Raw genomic sequence first — 20,165 nt, forward strand, 5'->3', positions numbered from 1 at the left:
GCTGAAGATTTCATCAAAATTGGATGTAAAATAAGAAAGTTGTGACATTTCAAAGTTTCGCTTATTTTTAACAAAACAGTTACATGTATATGAACGAGCCACTTACATCCAAATGAGAGAGTTGATGATGTCACTCAGTCACCATTTCTTTTGTATTGTTTGAATTATACAATATTTCAATTTTTACGAATTTGACGATTAGGACTTCCTTACCTGAAGCACAAAATGTTAAAATAATGGAATTCCACGTGTTCAGGGAGGAATGAAACTTCATTTCACATTAATGACGAGAAAATCAAAATATTTCATATTTCAAACACTAAAAAAACAAAAGAAATAGTGAGTGAATAACATCATCGACTCTCTCATTTGGATGTAGCTGGCTCGTTCATATAACTTTTTTTGTGAAATGAAGCGAATCTTTGAAATGCCATAACTTTCTTATTTTACATCCGATTTTGATGAAATTTTCAGTGTTATGCTTGTTGAATTTTTTTTATTCAAATCAAGTTTTTGTTGGGGTGGACTTGTCCTTTAAATAAATACAAAAGCACGGGCAGTGTTTCAATGTTTTTTTTTTATTGAAGTCGGTGATGTCTCATGAGATAAATAATCTACAAGATGTACATCAGGCCATTGATTGAGTTTGCCGTGCCTGTTTGGGCATTTAGCATTACCTGCCAACATCCGCTAGCATTGAGTGGGTTCAGGAGAGGGCTCTGCGTATCACTGCCTGGCCAAATGTCTTGACATACATTGAACTTCTACAAAGTATGAATGTGACATCTCTTAAAGACAGACGGAGTGAACTTGTTGAAGGATTTGCACGCTCGTTGCTAAAATCGAAACGACATCACCACTTCTTGCCTGAAACCCGTAGGATTAGAATTGGTCTTTCCCTAAGAAATGCACATCATCTTGAGATTCCTCGGACTAGAACAAAAAGATACCAACAGTCGCTAATCCCCCACTTTGTGCAATTGTTGAACTCTGTAATATAATGTAATTTTATATGCAGCTTTATTTTTTTAGCAACTGTAACACTTTTTCCCGGGGGGGGCCACTTACATTGGAGAGTGGATACCATGCGCGACCAAAAAAAACACGTAAAAAGGATGTCTTTTTCACGATAGGGCACGTTACGTACGTAACGTGATAAGGGTGTCAAAAACACATAAATAATGAAAAAAGGGTATCTATTTCGCTAGGAAAATTACGTGTTTAGGGTCGAATATGTGGGATGATAAAACAAAATTAAAATGTTTTACAAAGGATGTCCTTTTTGCCCCAAAACTTCGTGTTTAGAGTCCGATTTGAGCGAGGTGTAGAAGTTGGGGTCGTACTAAACGAAATAAGGTAAAGCCGACGACCGAAGGACCCGTAACAATAAACATTCATATACTTGTTTAGGGGTTCATTTCAGGGAATATTTGCCAAGAGTGCCGTTTTGTTTCCAATACTTGTTAAGGGTAGGTTTTCACACGCCAATACTTGTTAAGGGGTGCATTTTCAGAAAATGGAATTTACGTGTTTAGGGTGCTTTTCGAGACCCCATGGTCGCGCATGGTATCCACTCGTGAATGGAAGTGGCCCCCCCGGGCACTTTTTGTACTCCCCTTTATTGTTTATCTTTAATCTTATTGATTTTATGTTAGGTTTGTCACCTTTTTATTCCAATGTTCTTTTTTTACTTACTTGAGTTCCACCTACATGTAATACGACTATTCGATATGTAATTCTGCCCACAGGCTTCAATATTTTTTGGTTCGTTTATTTATTTTTTTTACTATAAAGCATATAATGTACCAGTCACATTTCTTTGACTACCTATTTGCCTGTTTCGGCCGGAGAACATTGGATTCAGTGCACTGAATTTGCTATTCTCTGGTTTAGGCAGGTAAACGGGTGGTCAATTGGGATTGTGACTGGTGGTGTACTATCTACAGTATATCACATGGTTAATTCCAGACTTCATACCAATCTTGTAACATCGTATTTATATCGCTTTAGTTTTATGACTGTCATACAAGGCTCAAACTAATTTGAAATTGCAATTATTCACAACATTGATTTGTTTTATATTTTTATAGGACTTATATATTATTTTATTTGTCTTGCTATTTACAATTTTTTTGTATACATGCCTATTTTTCTTGTTTTAAATATGATATTTTAAAAGTGTAAATGTTTATTTATATATGTTTTTAATACTCGCAACCTTGCTGATGTGATTTTGACGATGATAGTTTTACAATGTTATAATTTCAATCAATAATCTTTTTTTGAGATTGTCCAAATTAATTTTTCTGGCTTTATTTGTTATTGTAATCTTTTAATAATATACATGTACATTTTTACTTTGTAAATATGATGCTTCTTCGGACTTTTGTCATGTATCATTTTCACAATAAAACCAGAATTGAATTGAATTGAAAAAATAAAGAGTGAGAGAGAGGTAAAGACCAAGTGAAATAAAGACATTGGCGGCGGAAGCCCAAAGAATTAGAGGGTGTCTACCTTAGTGATGGACAAATGTAAGTAAAATAATTTGACAAGCAAAAAAAAAGGTCATCAACCTAAATTTTAGGGGGGGGGACAAGAGACATTTTAGGGGGGTCCACCAGAATTTAGGGGAGGGGGATGCAGGAAACAAAATTGACAAGCAATAAAAAAAGTTATCAATTAAAAATTTAGGGGGGATCGTCCCACCATCTCAATTTTTTGGGGGGACCTGCCCCCCCCCCGCCGCCTATGAATAAAGATGAACCCGGGGGGGGGGGGCACTTACATTGACGAGTAGATACCATGCGCGACCAAAAAAAAACATGTAAAAAGGATGTCTTTTTCACGATAGGGCACGTTACGTACAAGGGTGTCAAAAACACAAAAAATAAGAAAAAAGGGTATCTATTTCGCTAGGAAAATTACGTGTTTAGGGTCGAATTTGCGGGGATGATAAAACAAAATTAAAATGCTTTGTAAAGGATGTCCTTTTTGCCCCAACACTTCGTGTTTAGAGTCTGATCTGAGGTGTAGGAGGTGGGGTCGTACTAAACCAAATTAGGTAAAGCCGACGACCAAAGGACCTGTAACAATAAAACATTCCTGTACTTAATTGTTTAAGGGAATATTTGCCAAGAGTATCGTTTTCCAATACTTGTTAAGGGTAGGGTTTCACACGCCAATACTTGTTAAGGGGTGCATTTTCAGAATATGGAAATTACGTGTTTAGGGTGCTTTTCGAAACCCCATGGTCGCGCATGGTATCCACTCATGAATGGAAGTGCCCCCCCCCCCCCGGAGATGAACACTGAATCTTTCTTGGAAGTTTGTGGTCTTGAAAAAGACCGTTATTAATTCACGCACAAAGCAATTTTAATTGACATACCTTGTCATGTTCCCTCGGTCTCTTTCAGCGGGAAAATATTGAAGGCGGCATGATTCTTTTTAATACTTACGCTATTTTTCCACCTGCAATAGAATATCAAATTTCATGCAAACTTCGTGTATCACCTTGTCATCTTTATCGTCGCACGCAAATCGTGCATCATCATTTACTATTGTCAACATAAACGTGCTCTATCATCATCATCCTCGTCGCCATCATAATAATCCATAATGCCTAACAAGTAAAAATCTAAATCACTCATCTCAATGTTGTAACTTTAATTATCATTTTATGGCAATTCATTGACACAATCGTACTTATATCATTATTGTCACCATTATCATCACATAATTCATCCAAAATAATTTGTATTCACAACCAACCAGCCAATCATCACCACTGCCGCCATTTCCCGCAGCAGACCACAGCACACATCGCAAGGTAGGATTTTATTATTATTTATTGGCCGAGATGAGACTTGGAGATGCAAAACAAAAGAAAAGATCAAAAGGTAAATATTTTCATTTTATTTTCCATTACGATCGATGATGATGTAAAAAATAAATTCAAAAATCTAGAGCGAGGTGCTGTTAATCTCCCTGGCTCCTGCAAGGAAGATAAAAATGATAACGTGTTAAATCAATGTTCCACATAATTTCATGAAAAGTAATGACATTCATTACAATTAGGTTGTGTTGACAAAAGTCTACCAACATATTGCAAACGTACTTATTACACATGCTATTGCCGGGAATGCCGGCCCCAGACAGAGTCAGTGAGTTGCACGGTCTCTGAGCTCTGTTACGTTCTATGGAAACAAATTTAGTCCCAAATAGAATTTAATTTGAAAAGTAAGTTATCACGTACCGGTACTGAAATGTTTTCTTAGTTAAGTCGTGCTTTTTACTATTTCATCCTATAATTGCGCTGTTTTAACTACCATTACAATGGAAGCGTCACTGTATGTAGTCCCAAACGTACGCATACGTGCTGTTTTTGACCGCATATTCAGCGTTCGCGCTTTAGGCCGTACCCCGACTTTGCTTCTTTTTCTCATCAAAAGATAGTGCTGCCTATACGCCGGCAAATACGGTAGTTCATGATTAAAATGCGCCTCATAAAATGGGCGATACCAAAGACGGTCCTTTCAAAGACCCTCTCGTGCATTCGCCCCCTGAATGGGTATTATTATTCCATAGTACTTTGCAAGGTTCCTTCGCGAGAGATGTACGCGGATGTCGTATCGTATACAGTACAGCGGCGGCACGTTGGTGCCGCGCCCGGCCCGCGGAGTCGGAGATTTACTTGACGGAGTGCGTCATGGAGACAGTCGATGGTCAGTCAAAATCTGGCACTGGTGCGTCATATTTTTTCGTCCAGGCACAGTCATCGTAAGAAAAGGTCCGTCACAGTCGAGACACACAGGTGCGTCATGGTACATGGAAATCCGACTCACATCTGACAAGTGACGCACCATCCCCGGGGGTCAAGGGGTGCGTCTTACAATTGATAGGTGTATTACAGCTTCTCCAGTATAAAGGTAAGGGAGAAAACTAATTACTCCAATTGTTGAATTCAATTGTACAAATGTGCAAAACTGCAACATTAGCATGCCAAGGGCCAGGACAATTTTGTGGTCCTTCTCTAAACATGGTCACAAGGCAAGTATGACTGTTTTTACGAAACAGACCCCTTGATAGTGAGAACAACTACGCATAGCAGCTTTACATCCAACAAGCCGACAACCATGCAATACAAACATAGACCATGCTTAAATTTACAAGAACTTCTCTGTTAGAGCCCTACAATACTGTGAACCCACTAATTGTGAAATAGGATTTTGTTAAAGCTTATTATTTTTAGGTGATGTATTCATGCAGGGAGCAAAGTAAAATATAGGACCTGCTTCTTTGCCTGCTCCTTGTCATAATTTTTCATTGCTTTCTTGTCAACTCACATGAAACTTCCAAGAGAATTTGTGTTCAGATGGATTTGACGCCTTAGAAATATTGTTCATTATTCTATGGAGTTTTCCACGGAATGTATGGTAGTAGAGGCTTCTTCAAGTCCCTATTAATGGCCTACAACCAAATTGTACAAAGTATTCACCTAAACATTATGTAGGGGAAGCAACCCTGCATTTGCATTTAAGTTTATCCCATTACTATCACCATACATGAATTTGTTTCAATTGAAATATGTGAGTTTCAAGGATGTTCCACACTGCATGGAAATTTACCATCACCTGTGAGATGTGAATCACGATGAACAAAACTTCACAGATTCTTCTGTTTTAAATAATATAATAATAATATAGGGTATTTATATTGCGCACATATCCACCTTGTTAGGTGCTCAAGGCGCTCCTATAAATATAGGCATTCATTTTATGAAATGATTCTGAATGATGCTGGGCTTTGTGCAATGGAGACACCATGTCAGCTTCATGAATGCTGAATGCCACATGCAGTCATCGCCATACGTACAACACTGTGGATTGAATTGAGAAGGGAATGAGGTTTACCTAGTTCTGCAATATTGTCCCCGCCTGCTGTAGGTGAGCCATGTTGACTAGCCCTCTGCCTCTTCAGATCAGCCAACGTCTCTCCTTTGCTCGAGTACTGATCATCCATCTCCATACCGTCACCTTGTGAACCGGCAGGTCTCGCGTTCTCCTTCTTCTTTTCTTCCTCCTTTTTCCTCATCTCCTCCTTCTTCCGTGCCTTCTCCTCCTTCAGCTTCTGTTTCTCCTGCTTCTCCTTCTCCCTCTGCTCCCGTTTGATCTTCTCCTTCTCCTCCTTTTGTTCCTTTTTGCTCTTCTGGCTCTTGATGCCCTCGCCCTCCGACCGCGGCTTCTTCAGGATCGACACTAACCGCTTTTGATGGGCTCCTTCCGTTTCATCAAAGTCCCCATTTTCGGTCCTCCCATTCTCCTGGGTTGCATCCCCACCCAAATCCCCATTATTCTTTTTGTTCCTGGGACTCTCAGGGTCTGGATGTTCCTCCGTTATCACAGGCAATGGTGTAACCCGACCCCCCTCACCGTTTTCATCACCTTCAGTGTTCCCTTCCTCACTTTGTTCTATGTGTCCGTTTGTTTCCTCTGAGATTTTAACATCGTCAATATTTGTAACTGGGCTGCCATCGGAAGAGTTTTCTAATTCCTGCAGAGAGAAGAAATGATTTGATCAATTAGTATTTGAGAGTTGGATTATGTGAACTACAAAGAATTTTTGGATTCATCTCCAATCCAAATTCAAGAAGCAACACATTAGTAATTACATAACGACAGGCAAATTATTTCAACATAGATTCAACAACTTTTAGTAGCAATCCCCCAATTTTTTTTTTGCGGCTCTCTTGCAATCTCAAATTGTTTGTACATGTTGGCATGTGATAGCTCATTGCATATTCATCCAAGCTATCATGAGAAAATATGATAAACATATCATAAATGACCAATGAAGTGATGTGATGACGCAAGACACAAGCATACATTGATCTTCCACAGGCCTGCAAGATGGCATTCAGACACACGCCATATCGCTAACGGCCTTCTTGCAGACAGCTAACGACATCAATTTTTAATTCATTATCTTTCTCTATAAAATTGACAAGAACTCAAGAATTAAGGCCGATTAACTGGTTGCTATGAAGAATTAATGTCACTATAAGCCTCTGGTGATTTAGCAAAATCCTTCACAGACCAGCTAATAGGATTGTGTAACAGTTCCTTCCTTCATTTCATTACATAGCAGCTGGACACAGACTAAGATAAACAGAAATGATGGGCTGATTGCCTTGTCAGAATCAGGATTTTTGTCATGATTAGAAGATTGTGCTGTGCTATGTCTGGAGGGGTAGGATGACCTCATTACTTTTAAGATTAAAAATCTTCCTTTCTCTTTGCTTCTCTCTCATATGAAACAGGTACTGTAGGGTACAAAGCTTGCTGCAGACATACTGCATTTACAAAATCATGCATTCTAAAGATGAAGTGGCAAGATCAATAAGCTTAATGAATGTATAAGTTATGAAAATACTTACCATGATTTTCTTATTTACGAGATAACTGGATATACCCATTTGATTTGCTAGTTCATTACGATGAACCTGCGTGCCGAATATAGAGTACACAATTTTTCCTGCGCGCGCGCTGCATCTCCCTACCAACGCACTATCCCAAGATCGTCGCGCAATTTGGCGTCCATTTCCTCTCATGAGCCTGCGGGCAAGACATGTTGTCACACAAGGCGAGGGGTAGGAGGGAGGGTTCAAATGGGTATATCCAGTTATCTCGTAAATAAGAAAATCATGGTAAGTATTTTCATAATTTACATCAATAACTGGGATATACCCATTTGATTTGCTAGACCAACACGGATTCAACGTGAAGGGAGGCATGTCTAGACTAAGAAGTGCGTTAAAATAGGGAGATGAAGACACAAAGGCCGTTGCCTTACGGACAGGGGAGGCGATAAAGCCTCATGTGAAGAAGTCCTTAAGAGCAAGGAGTGAAGGAAAGAGGGGCGTCAATAGACGGACCTCGAGAAGTCGTGAACGACGATTCCAAGAAAGAGCCCAAGAAGAATGATACTAAGTATCATGGGCCCTCGGCCTAGTGTCAGGAGAACAACATCACCAGCTGACTAGAGCGTAAAATTCGGAATTTGTTGAAATTTTCAACAAGAATCGTGATCGGAAAACTGTAGCTTTAAGGCTCAGTAAGTGATCCATCGAACAATCTGAGAAGGCGAGAGATCTCAGAAGCCTCCGCGTGGGAGAAAGCGCCCAGAATTCGATATCCGTCTCAAATGCGTGAGGGCAGAACATCTGCAGAATTCTGATAGAGAGCTGTGGCAGGAAGTTACTAGCGGTCCGAAGGGGACTAGGAACGACGAAGAGTAGGGATTTAAGAAAACCACTCGTAAGGCAGTCAAGGGTCGAGAAAGCGACTGAGTGCCATCCTTTTAATAAGAAATACCGCGGACCTGCTGCCTATGTAGAATAAAGCAGTCTGGTTAAAATAGCTCAACCGGGCGTGTCAGAGAAACAGCGCGGTACACATCACGACAAAAGTGTGATAGACCGAGTGATCGAGAGAGAACTCAGGATCCCCTTTCTCCCGTACTGATCGAAGCACCCATCTGAGGGTGCAGTGCCCGCGGTGGAAGAGGTGGCTTGGCTCAAGCCACCATTGCCGAGAGAGCCCGTGAGGCTAGGCTGCGATGGATGACCGCCGGGCGGGGGAATCCCTAGCAGCAGCAAGTGTACGCCAGAGGGAGCTGGCGAAAAGTCTCTGTCATGATCATACGTGAAGGCGACAATCAAGAGATGTTCTAACGAACAGACATCGCCAGATATGATACCTCAACAGTACGTTCCCAACGGAATCGAATGAGGTAGCAACGGCCCTGTCCTATCAAGTTAGGGACGGAAACTGGCTAAGAGTGTCGATGTCCTCGCTTGAAGAAACAAGCGAAGGAGGGAGACTTGAGGAAAATAAACACAAAAATTTCCATCAGTCTGCGGTGAGAACCAGTTGTTTATGAAAACAGCCACAAGGCCTGGTCTCTCAGGTGATCGTAAGAGCAAGCACCGCCGGCGCCGGTTGCGGCAGCGTGGAACAGTCCGATATCGGAGAATAAGGAGTTCCAAAAAGCTGCGGGGGGGCGGCAAAAATGACGCCCTAAGCAGTGGGGGATGAGCATCTAAGTTTCTAAAAGAAGAACTCCAGTGAAGTAAATCACTTACATGGAGAGACTCATCCGCAGTCGGCCCGAGAAAAAGCGGGTCGTAGTGATTGTGGTTAGGTAGGCATAAGCATACATGCATCCACGGTTACATCATCCTCGGTCGTGCGGTGACCATGGCCACATGCATTGCATGGAGGGAGGATGAAAGCAGCATGCGAGGTGACTCGAGTGTGCCGAGTGAAAAAGCTTCTAAATAAGAAGACGATTCGACAAATGGGCACGGTAAGACATCCACCGTAGACCACTCCACACAAGGAGGAAACGGCGGAGACGCCCGCAAGCTTGACCCACATAGAGAGCAGTCTATAACATAGACTGTTAGAGCTCGACCGATGGTCTGAAGGCGTACTGTTTGGTGTAAACTCGCCGACCCGGTACGGTGGGTGTGCCCAGAAAATAGGCATAGAATGCCGACAGAGAAGTCTGGGGCTTTAAACAAGCTTGAACGCACGTACATAGCCAATAATCTCATGAGATGTACGGCGGTTTCTTTCCTCCGAGATGATGCTTACCCGACCGGGAAGGACTCGGGGAACAGCTGTGAATGTCAACAGGAGGGATATCTAGCATATGAAAAGCTGATTCCCTCCAGGTATTCGGTGCGGGTGCTTTCGGCGGTGTCCGGCTGGACGACCGGTGATGGCAGCTCGGGCAGGGCTCGAACGAGCCGCCCGAATACGAGACAATAGGTTAACATAACCATAATGCACCGGGTGGTGAAGGCGTAGCGATTGCTAAGCACAGGAGAACTTTAAATCGCCGTGACATTCAGATCCGATATACATACTCATAAGTTCGGAGAGCTATGAGGTAGTGAGACATACCGCTGAGCGGTGATGGTGCTCATATCGGAGTCGCCCTCTCTTCAGCGGCGATCGCTGGAGGACGGGTGTCTGTACTAGCCCTGACTCTGGCCTTGCAAGGGTAGGAGCTAAGTAAGACAGGGCACCCTTACTTTCGAATAGAAAGTGAGGTTCAGGCCAGAAACCGACGGTCCCGTCGCCTGGGCGGACAGACCGCGGACGTGATAGGTTGCCCCCTCAAAGCAGCCAAACATTCTCACGAGAGAAGTGCGGCATGCGGTATGTAAGAGATTCTTACCTCCAATCTACGGGCCCGCTTAGGGGGTAGAATGGAGAGAGTTACCCCTGAAGGAGTCGTCGCCGTACGTGGGCTTGACGTAGAGGGCGAATTCGGGAGTAACTGCATAAAAAGGGGAATACCCATGCAGGTAACTCGCCGATGGCTCCCCGGAGTGCGGGTTGGCGAGAGAAGTCTCAATCCGCTCAATACCCGACGCCAGCAATAAGACCGCGGCGGTCTTATAATGACGGAGAACACGAGGATAAGAACCCGTAATGCTCGGGGACGCATAGATGCAGCCTGAACGGATGCAAAGTCCAGCCGTCGGTCACCGAGAGCTTGCCGACATATTGATGCTTGAAAGCCGTATGTCGGAAGCACCTGCATAGAAACGGGGGTCACCGTGTAGGTGAACAGCGTTTCAATAAATGCCCGGTGTGAGAGGACAGGTGATTGCTTGAGCCGCACAGTGCTTAGCAAGGCGGCTGAAGCTGATATGAAGCGTGGGTGAATTACCCGCACTGCTCATGGGAGTATGTGCGACGCCTGACCCACAAATATCGGGAGTCTGGTGACATAATGGAGGGCGATGCCCGTATGTCGATAACACCTGTGTATTAGCGGGGATTTCCCTTGCAGGTGCGTGAGCCGGCGAATCATGAAATCGCCGGTGACTCTCCGAGGTGCAAGATGGCGAATGTCTGCTTAACCTGCCCGGTGCTCGACACGGCGGTTTTAGCTGACAGGGAGCATGAGGATAAAGATCCGTGATGCTCGAGGGCGTTCTGTTGTAACATGAAGTTACGACGCATGGCCATCGGCACAAGAATCAGAAAGAAAGGTCTGCCCGCAAAGTGGGATTAGCGACCTAGACTTTCTTCTTGTTATTCCTCTTCTGTGCGGCCCCCGCCGGGGGGCAGAAGAGGGAACAATCATCGGGAGTCTGGCGACATAGTGGCGGGCGACGCCCGTATGTCGATAGCACCTGTGTATTAGCGGGGATTTCCCTTGCAGGTGCGTGGGCCGGCGAATCATATTGCCGGTGACTCTCCGAGGTGCGAGACGGCGACTGTCTGCTTGACCTGCCTGGTGCTCGACACGGCGGTTTTAGCTGACAGAGAGCATTAGGATGAAGATCCGTGGTGCTCGAGGGCGTTCTGTTGTAACATGAAGTTACGACGCCTGGCCGTCGGCACAAGAATCAGAAGGGAAGGTCTACCCGCACAGCGGGGTTAGCGACCTAGAATTTCTTCTTCTTCCTCTTCTATGCGGCCCCCGCCGGGGGGCAGAAGAGGGTATAATGATTGGGAGTCTGGTGACATAATGGCGGGCGACGCCCGTATGTCGATAGCACCTGTGTATTAGCGGGAATTTCCCTTGCAGGTGCGTGAGCCGGCGAAACATGATATTGCCGGTGACTCTCCGAGGTGTGTTGGATGGCCGGTGTCTGCTTGATCCGCTCGGTTGGTAGTACCGTCGGCTGAAGCAGGCAAGCCTGGGGGTAAAAACCCGCAGTGCTGGAGGGCACTCTAGATTAGCTTGAGAAGCTGAGAGGCCTGGCCATCAAAAGAATCAGAGGACAGACCGCCCGACGGAGCGGGGCTTACGTCTGTGGTTCTCCTCTTCTTCTTTTCTTCTTCTTCGGTTGCTCCGGCGCCGGAGCGGAAGAAGGGACAAGAGGCTGGGCTGCGCCTGTCTTCCTCTCCTTAGCTCTCCCACGGGGAGAGCTAGCCGAGCGAGAGGAGGCGTCGGCCGAATCTGACGGCGTCAGATTGAATTGAGAGTCCGACACGGTCGGACTCAGGTGCCTCTTCCGACTAGGGGCTGGTAGCCCTTTGCCGACGCTCCCTAGAGGGGTCTTACACGGCATCGAGCCTAGTCTTTGCCGGGTGGAGAGACCCGTGCTCTCCCCCCGGACTTTAGGTGACCCGATGGCCGGTGGGTCTGACAGCCCTAGAGGAGTCGCCGTTTTCTGTACTAGTGCGACGCTCCCCAATAAGGTTCAGGTTCCGGGACGGAAGCCTTGGCCATCACCGTGCGGGCACGTGGTCGCAAATCCACGGTTCCACCCTTATTAAGCGGGACACGTGAACGCGCGTCCACGGTTCCACCCCTTTGAGAGCCCACGGGGCTCTGACTCTGTTCTCGCTATCTATACTACCTGTGGTGGGGGATAAGACCCCGGTGTCGGGCCCCGAAACAGCAGCCGCCTGAGGCTCTTCAGAAAGAGAGTCCGAAAGGCTCATTATTGCCGTAGGGTGATCTAGTAGTAAGATAGAAAAAAAAGAGAAGCAAAGGGGGTAGGGGGGGGAACAAACCCCAACCCAGAAGACAAGGACCTCAAAAAGCGGACTTTTGAGAGTCAAAAACGGATCTCACAAGGATGATACAAGGTAAAATCCCAGAACAAAGGAAACAGTAATAATTGAGAATTATTAAGAGACACTGTCCCTGAAGTCCGTTAGAAAAATTAATTATTTGATTATCACAACAAGAATCTGCTTCCGCCAAAATTCTGAAAAGAAGGAAGGGGGGAAGCATCTAAAAAGAAGAAAACACTAAGTTTTCTTCTTTTTTTTTTTGTTGTGTCCACCTGTTCAAAAGAAAAAAAATAATAATTTTTCTTGAGGTGAGGATCAGCTAAGGAAAAAAGGGGGGCAAGATTCCCTTTCTTTTTTTTTTTTTTTTATAAACAAGAAGTTTAAGAAAAAAAAAATTATAAGTCCAGAGACCGGTAGCTGACTTGAAAAGGAAGGGGGGAAAAACAAAGATAGCTTTCCCGAGAAGGAAGGCCGAGTCAAAGGCGACGAACGCTGACAGGAGACGGCTTCCTAAAAAAAATTCTAAGTATTCTTGTGAAGGAAAGAAAATATTCTTTTTTTTTTTTATAATTAATTGAATAATTAATCAATTAATAAACACAAGAACAAAGGATTGATTGAAACAAAAGAACAATCAACTAACTCGAAACAAGAAACAAAGAACTTGAATCGAGGCAAAGGAGCAAGTCAAGAATTAAAAGAATCAATCAATTAATTAATTAATCAATTAACCAATTAATTCAATTAATAAATACAAGAGCAAAGGATTGATTGAAACAAAAGAACAATCAACTAACTCGAAACAAGAGACAAAGAACTTGAAACGAGGCTGGAATACGACGCTCCTAACGTCCTACAGAACCTATCTGTGGAGAAATAAATCAATTAAATTCACGACGAGTCGTATAAACGAAGAAGTCAGTGAATAAAAAGAATTAAAAGGATTAAAAAGGAGCGAAGACAACGCCCGAGCAGGAAGGCGCGGAGCTATGGGGCGGAGAGGTGAAGACAACCCGCCTGTGAGAAACGTATCTTTAAAAAAACAAACTCACGAAGAGGGACAAGAAACGTTAAAATAATATCACGGAAGCTCCGCGCGACGTGATAATCCTATAACAATCTTAGATGAGAGAAAATAAGATTGAAATAAGGGAAGAATTGCACAATAAAGTATCCAAACGGAAAACAGAAATGCAATTTTGAGAGTGTACTTAGCTTGCGACTGCACTCGACCGCAGGCGAAAGTAAAAGAGGAAATGGACGCCAAATTGCGCGACGATCTTGGGATAGTGCGTTGGTAGGGAGATGCAGCGCGCGCGCAGGAAAAATTGTGTACTCTATATTCGGCACGCAGGTTCATCGTAATGAACTAGCAAATCAAATGGGTATATCCCAGTTATTGATGTAAATATATGAATAAAATAAATGAATGAACGAACAAATGAACAATCTAATTAATTAATCAATCAATTCATTAATTAATAAGTAATAAATCAATCAGTAAATAAGAAATAAATTAATTAATCACTTAATTAAATGAACATTTAATAGATATGTAAATAGAGATATTATTAAGTCAATAGATAGACAAACAAATACAGGAATGAATGAATGAATGCATAGAAGAATGAAACAAAGAAGAAAAAAGGTAATGAACTCAATTATAACTAGTTGAAGTATGCAGGGGATTTTTTTTTAATTAATGGCACATAAGTGGGAAGATCAACACAATACTAAATAGAAAAGTATAAGAAATAATGAGGATGGTCAATTTCATTATGATATATTATTCATTCCGCATGTACAGTGTATGAGAGGAAGGGAGCATCATTTACTGATTCACTCTATTTTAATACTCTCTTCTTTCCATTCTGAGATAATATTAATTAGATATAATTGGAATATTTGAGGTTGATAAACTATTGAATGAAAGACAGACATAGGCCAAGTTGCATAAAAAAAACTATTACAGTAACTTTGCCTTTCAATGGTAACTACCATGGTAACGTGACCCAACAGCCAATCAAAATCAAGGACTCCATGCGAGTTACCATTGGATAGCAAAGTTACCATAATAAGGAACTTTTATTCAACAAGTCCCAGGAGCACTAATAACTGATAGTATCTAGTCTGTGAAATGAAAGAAAACCGGCTGGAATTTTAATTTAGATCACAAACAAGCTTTGTTGCAGGGTGAACTTCCCAGTAAAGCGTTCAATCTACAACTTTTTACCCTAGCATAATAGTTTTTAAAGAAATTCAAGTAAAGCCAATGTTTTTTATCGGCTGCAAATGTAAATGTCTTTCAAATTGCAATATAAAATGCTAAAAACATGCATTAACAAAGGCAATTTTGCAGAACAAGTTTTTTAGATATTGACTGAACACAATGAAGTACCAAAGAGTGACATCAATATTTTTTTTTGTGCATATATGCATTTTTGTGACCATATTTTGGTAGAGCGTGATGGCCTAATGGCCAAATGAGTACCTCATAGGGTCTCAGTTCAATCAGTGTAAATTGGCCTCACAGAAACGTTAGCGCTAACAACACACTAACAGAGGCCCTTTTACAACCATTAACGTCGTAGTGATGCCTTATGTCACAACAAGATATACATCTTGGAACGACATTTGACATCACAATCCAATACTTGTGTCTGGGCCTACTGTAAGTTCTCTGTTAGTGTTAACAAAGTTTCTGTGTGGCTATTACAGGTTCATAACTGGACTCAAGGCAATTTACAGATTTTAATGGGGCAATGAAGGCTGTTCAAAGGCCACATCTTGGGCTCCCATGGACCTATCTCTATCAACTTCGGGCTGTGTCATTCTACACCACGCTATGGAATCAAAAAAAAACTGAATTGGGGAAAAAGGGGCAGTTTAGTGACAGCATCACTTTAATAATCTGTGATTCTCAATTTACAGGACTCTCTTCCAAATCAGGATCCCATTTAATAAAGAGCTACAACTATCGTAACTTTGCCATTATTGTCAACACCATGGAAACCTTGATTGTGATTGGCTACTAAGCCCTGTTACCGTGGTAGTTGCCATAACGACAGAGATACAACAGTTGCAACTCTTTTATGAAACTGGCCCCAGGCATGCACAGCATACACTTGGCCTCTGGCTCAGTACTTCCGGGACCAAACTCACTGGCCCGTATTCTGAACTCGGGTTTGAATCAAACCCTGATTTAAAGTGCAGTGTGCAGTGGGTGGGCATGAAAAGAGAATCAATGTCGATGGTGAATTGATTGAACACTAGCTCAAATTGTTACTAAAAAAATTGTGTTTGAAAAAACATTACTTGAACACACCTCTGTTTTTGATTGCATGTAAGCTGCCTCTCCTTTAGCATCTAGTTTCCTCATCTCGCCCTTCTCCCGTTTACTGCTTCTCCTTATTGATGACCTGCTCCAAGAAAATAAACATGTATTTTTTTTCATCATTACTATTTTCATGCTCTAACAAATTTTATCATCATGATTTGCTTTCATGTCTGCACAAACTGCACTAAAACTTTGCTTCTTGCTTCATCATTAAGATAAAACTGCTTCTCCTTATTGATGACCTGCTCCAAGAAAATAAACATGTATTTTTTTTCATCATTACTATTTTCATGCTCTAACAAATTTTATCATCATGATTTGCTTTCATGTCTGCACAAACTGCACTAAAACTTTGCTTCTTGCTTCATCATTAAGATAAAACTGCTTCTCCTTATTGATGACCTGCTCCAAGAAAATAAACATGTATTTTTTTTCATCATTACTATTTTCATGCTCTAACAAATTTTATCATCATGATTTGCTTTCATGTCTGCACAAACTGCACTAAAACTTTGTTTCTTGCTTCATCATTAAGATAAAACTGCTTCTCCTTATTGATGACCTGCTCCAAGAAAATAAACATGTATTTTTTTTCATCATTACTATTTTCATGCTCTAACAAATTTTATCATCATGATTTGCTTTCATGTCTGCACAAACTGCACTAAAACTTTGTTTCTTGCTTCATCATTAAGATAAAACAGGAACATATTCTTGCCACACCTAGAATATACAGAATGCAAGACTTAAATGCATTGCTGATTTTATATTTGTTTTATTAAAGTCTTTCATTGTGTAATGTTTCTGTGTTTTATATAAGGACAATCAATATTTTTAATATTGAATCTTGAATCTTGAATGTGGGTAGGCTGAGTACTGTTGATGATTTAAAGCAAAAGCACAATATAACTCCAAACTTTCAACTTAAAGAGTCAATAGATACTGTCATTATAGTTTGTAGTTTCACTTTCATCATAATTCGGTATGGCTTGTACACATATTTATTCATGCAATTCTACTACTGTACATCTCTTTTCAAGAGATTTGGCTTGTGAGAAGAGGAAAAATTATAGTAAAGGGATAAGGGTGGGGCATTGGTGTGTTATGGCTCCATATGAACAACACATTCGAGGAGTATTTAATCAAACCAATAGTGATTTTTACTGACTTAGGTTATAAGCTACAGAAATCCTTGTGCCTGATTGGCCAAGAGCAAATTTGTTGGTGAAAATCATTTAAAACATACTTCCATTAAACACCCACCAATGTCTGAACCTGTCTTTCTTCACCAAATAAAACAGGAAACAGACAAATGTATATCTCTCATCCTCCAATTAAATATATGTCACCTATATCTCCGGCTCTCGTTTCAAAGTATAAATTATATGTGAAGGTCACACTCGACATCAAAAGGTTGCCAATTTGTAGGGAATCTATTGGACCTCAGATGTATAATGGGTTTCAGCAACCGTTGACTTCCGTTTGTAGCCTTGTAGCCAGAAGTAGTCAAGCACCCTGTCTTTCATTGAAAGATTCCAGGCTTCTTTCACTTTCCTAATGTTAATTCACTGTTTCAAAACCAGATTCACAACAGCCGATTTTCAATCTGTGGTCTGAAAACATAATTTCTGCAGATTTTGTGCATCGTGCTTGATTTATAGCCCTGTTATGTCAGACCACCCACGCTATATCTTTAAATATGTATCTGGAAAATGGGTGTTATCCCATAATCAGCCAGTCTCTGTCTAAACTCGCATCAGGGACATGTTTTATGAATAGGGTTGTTGTGATTTTCCAAACATATCTGTTTAAAAGCTCCTAAATACCATGGATCTGATTGGCTGAATGCAATACATGAGAGACGATCGATCAATGGCAAGACTCTTCATGACACGTTCTCCAGGGAACTGTTTCACCAGGAATCTTTTCTGATTTTCAAAGACAAATTGCTCTGAGCCAATCAGATGCAAAGATTTCAGTAGCTTATAACAAATAGGCGACAAAAATCATTTGTTCCATGAAATGTTCCTCAGGTTCCTACCCTTACTTCGATTAGAGCTTCTCCTGTTCCAGCTTTCACAAATAGAATTGTGATTTTCAAATATCTGTTACAAGCTACTGAAATCCATGGATCTGATTGGCTGAAGGTGATTGTACACTTCATGAAACTGATTCTTACCCTCTCTTATTTCGACTAGAGCTTCTCCTAACAAGGCCTCCTGTGGGTTTAATGCGGTTGGATTGGATCTCCTGTTTCAGCTGCTGAATTAAACTCCTGATCTCGTCATCTTCACAAATACCTAAATGGAACAAAACAATAATAATTGACATATGACTTCAATTTATGATGCGGTCTATTCTGCGAGGATGTTTCATAAAGCACTGAGCGTGACTTGTAGTCATGCACACATAAGTGCCAGTGCCTTTGTTTGTTTATCACATAATTTCAAAGATGAATTTTTGGTAGAGCACATTCCACAAGCATGATCTGATCGACCAATGAGGTGATGTGTTGTATACCACATGCATCTGGAAATTGAAGTGTGATCTTTAGCCGGATTTATTCTTTATAACCGTCCCCTCCCCTCTCCCCACCCTCAGCCTATTCTAGTCATTCAATGTCTTTGGACCTCAGTAGTATTACCATATCGAGCTAGCTAGTTACATACTTACCAATATATTCACCTATTCATCTATCTAGATCTATCTATCATTGTATTGATCTATCTATCTATCTTTCCATCCAGCCTTCTATCTATCCATCTATCTTTCCATCCTTCTATCTATCTGTCTATCTATCTATCTATCAATTTATCCCTCAGTCTACTCCCTACATGTATCTACCTTCACGATCATGTAACGGTCCGTCTACTTACTTAAAGGTGTTTCGTCATTATTAGTCCTTGCATCTAGGTCAGCTCCTGATTCAACTAACATAGTGATGATGTCGGTCTGTAGAAATGACAAAGAGTACAAAATATTAAATCACACATTTTTGTCTATAAAGGACTTGATTGAAAGGAATGGGAATACTGGAATAAAGAGGTGAATTGAAATAAGGGTCAAATGGGGCACGTGAGAGAGATTATATCATTCAGCTGCCATTCACTAATCAATGACCACATTCTGAAAGGACTTCGAGCACTGTCTTAATTCAATTTAAAATCACATCCACATAATCAACTATTAACTCTTTAAACATTTCACATCTGCACATAATATACATGTATATGTACTTAATTAAAATGTTATCCAACCAACACTAAACAGGGAAGACATGTATATCTCTGTGTAATGTGTATAATGTGTTCTAAATTTACATTCTGTTTTGTCTGTTTGGAAAATTCTATTTTGAGATATTGCCACGATTTGAAAGCAGTGAGAGGCACTAATCACTGAATAAAACACGAGCTATATTCAATAAGGAGGCACTTCCAAAGCTCAAAATCACTACGCAAATCTTCGATAATCCTCTTCCTCACTGAATTATTTTACGGCCCCTGTCTCGTGTCAATGTTGCATTTATTCAGTAGTCCTTTGAAATGTGGGTGTCATGATGAGCTGCTGAGATCAGCACTTGATTTTGAAGGAAAAAAATAAGTACTTTCAACCATTGAGTGCGGAAGCCAATGAAATAAGATTGATTATATAAAAATGCACCATATAATGATGATGATATTGAAGATGAAAGAGCAGTCTGACATGGTAATACATGAGAATGATGCTACAATGAATTTTTTTTACATCATATTTATCTTGCAATATCATTTGATTTTAACTGCTGGTATATAATAACAAGAAACAATACATTTTCATGTTTATAGCATCAACAGTTACTATTTCTATCTAAAAACCTTTTGGATTTGAATTGAAAGCATCAACATTTAAATTGGATTTCTTAGGACTTAAAATAGATCCAAAGTTTGGCTGGTCACCATTCAAAGCCGCTTTGGAAAATATCAAATCTTGACAATTTAGGAATATTGACATTAAAAAAGTGTATAATGAAGCACATAAACATATGAATGATCGGCCAATATGATTTTTACTATTCAGCGTATTAGAATTCTAAAAACATTTCATCTTTCAAAATCAGTCATTCATGTGATTTCAAAATAGAAGAACATTACAAATGGATTTTACTTCACAAGATGGCAGTACAAGCAGTGTTTTTCAATTTATTCTCATGATATACCACTAGCTGCCATGGACTTTATTGTATGCATAGCATATAAAATTGAACGTTACAGTTACAGGTGAGCAAATACATTTTAGCAGCC

General features: G+C 41.1%; 1 protein-coding gene across 2 annotated transcripts in view; it reads right to left on the reverse strand.

The window, feature by feature from the left end:
• LOC121407927 (protein phosphatase 1 regulatory inhibitor subunit 16B-like) overlaps positions 1-20,165 on the reverse strand; it is a 65,464-nt gene that overhangs the window by 12,041 nt on the left and 33,258 nt on the right. For both annotated transcript variants that reach the window (XM_041599175.1, XM_041599176.1), the window contains exons 6-9: positions 18,762-18,837; positions 18,065-18,185; positions 15,874-15,967; positions 5,913-6,552 (exon numbers count right to left, since the gene is read on the reverse strand). In XM_041599175.1, the coding sequence (XP_041455109.1) occupies positions 5,913-6,552; positions 15,874-15,967; positions 18,065-18,185; positions 18,762-18,837 (931 nt within the window). The remainder of the gene's footprint in view (positions 1-5,912; positions 6,553-15,873; positions 15,968-18,064; positions 18,186-18,761; positions 18,838-20,165) is intronic.

Source organism: Lytechinus variegatus, chromosome 2, assembly GCF_018143015.1.
Source record: "Lytechinus variegatus isolate NC3 chromosome 2, Lvar_3.0, whole genome shotgun sequence".
Classification (NCBI taxonomy): Eukaryota; Metazoa; Echinodermata; class Echinoidea; order Temnopleuroida; family Toxopneustidae; genus Lytechinus; species Lytechinus variegatus.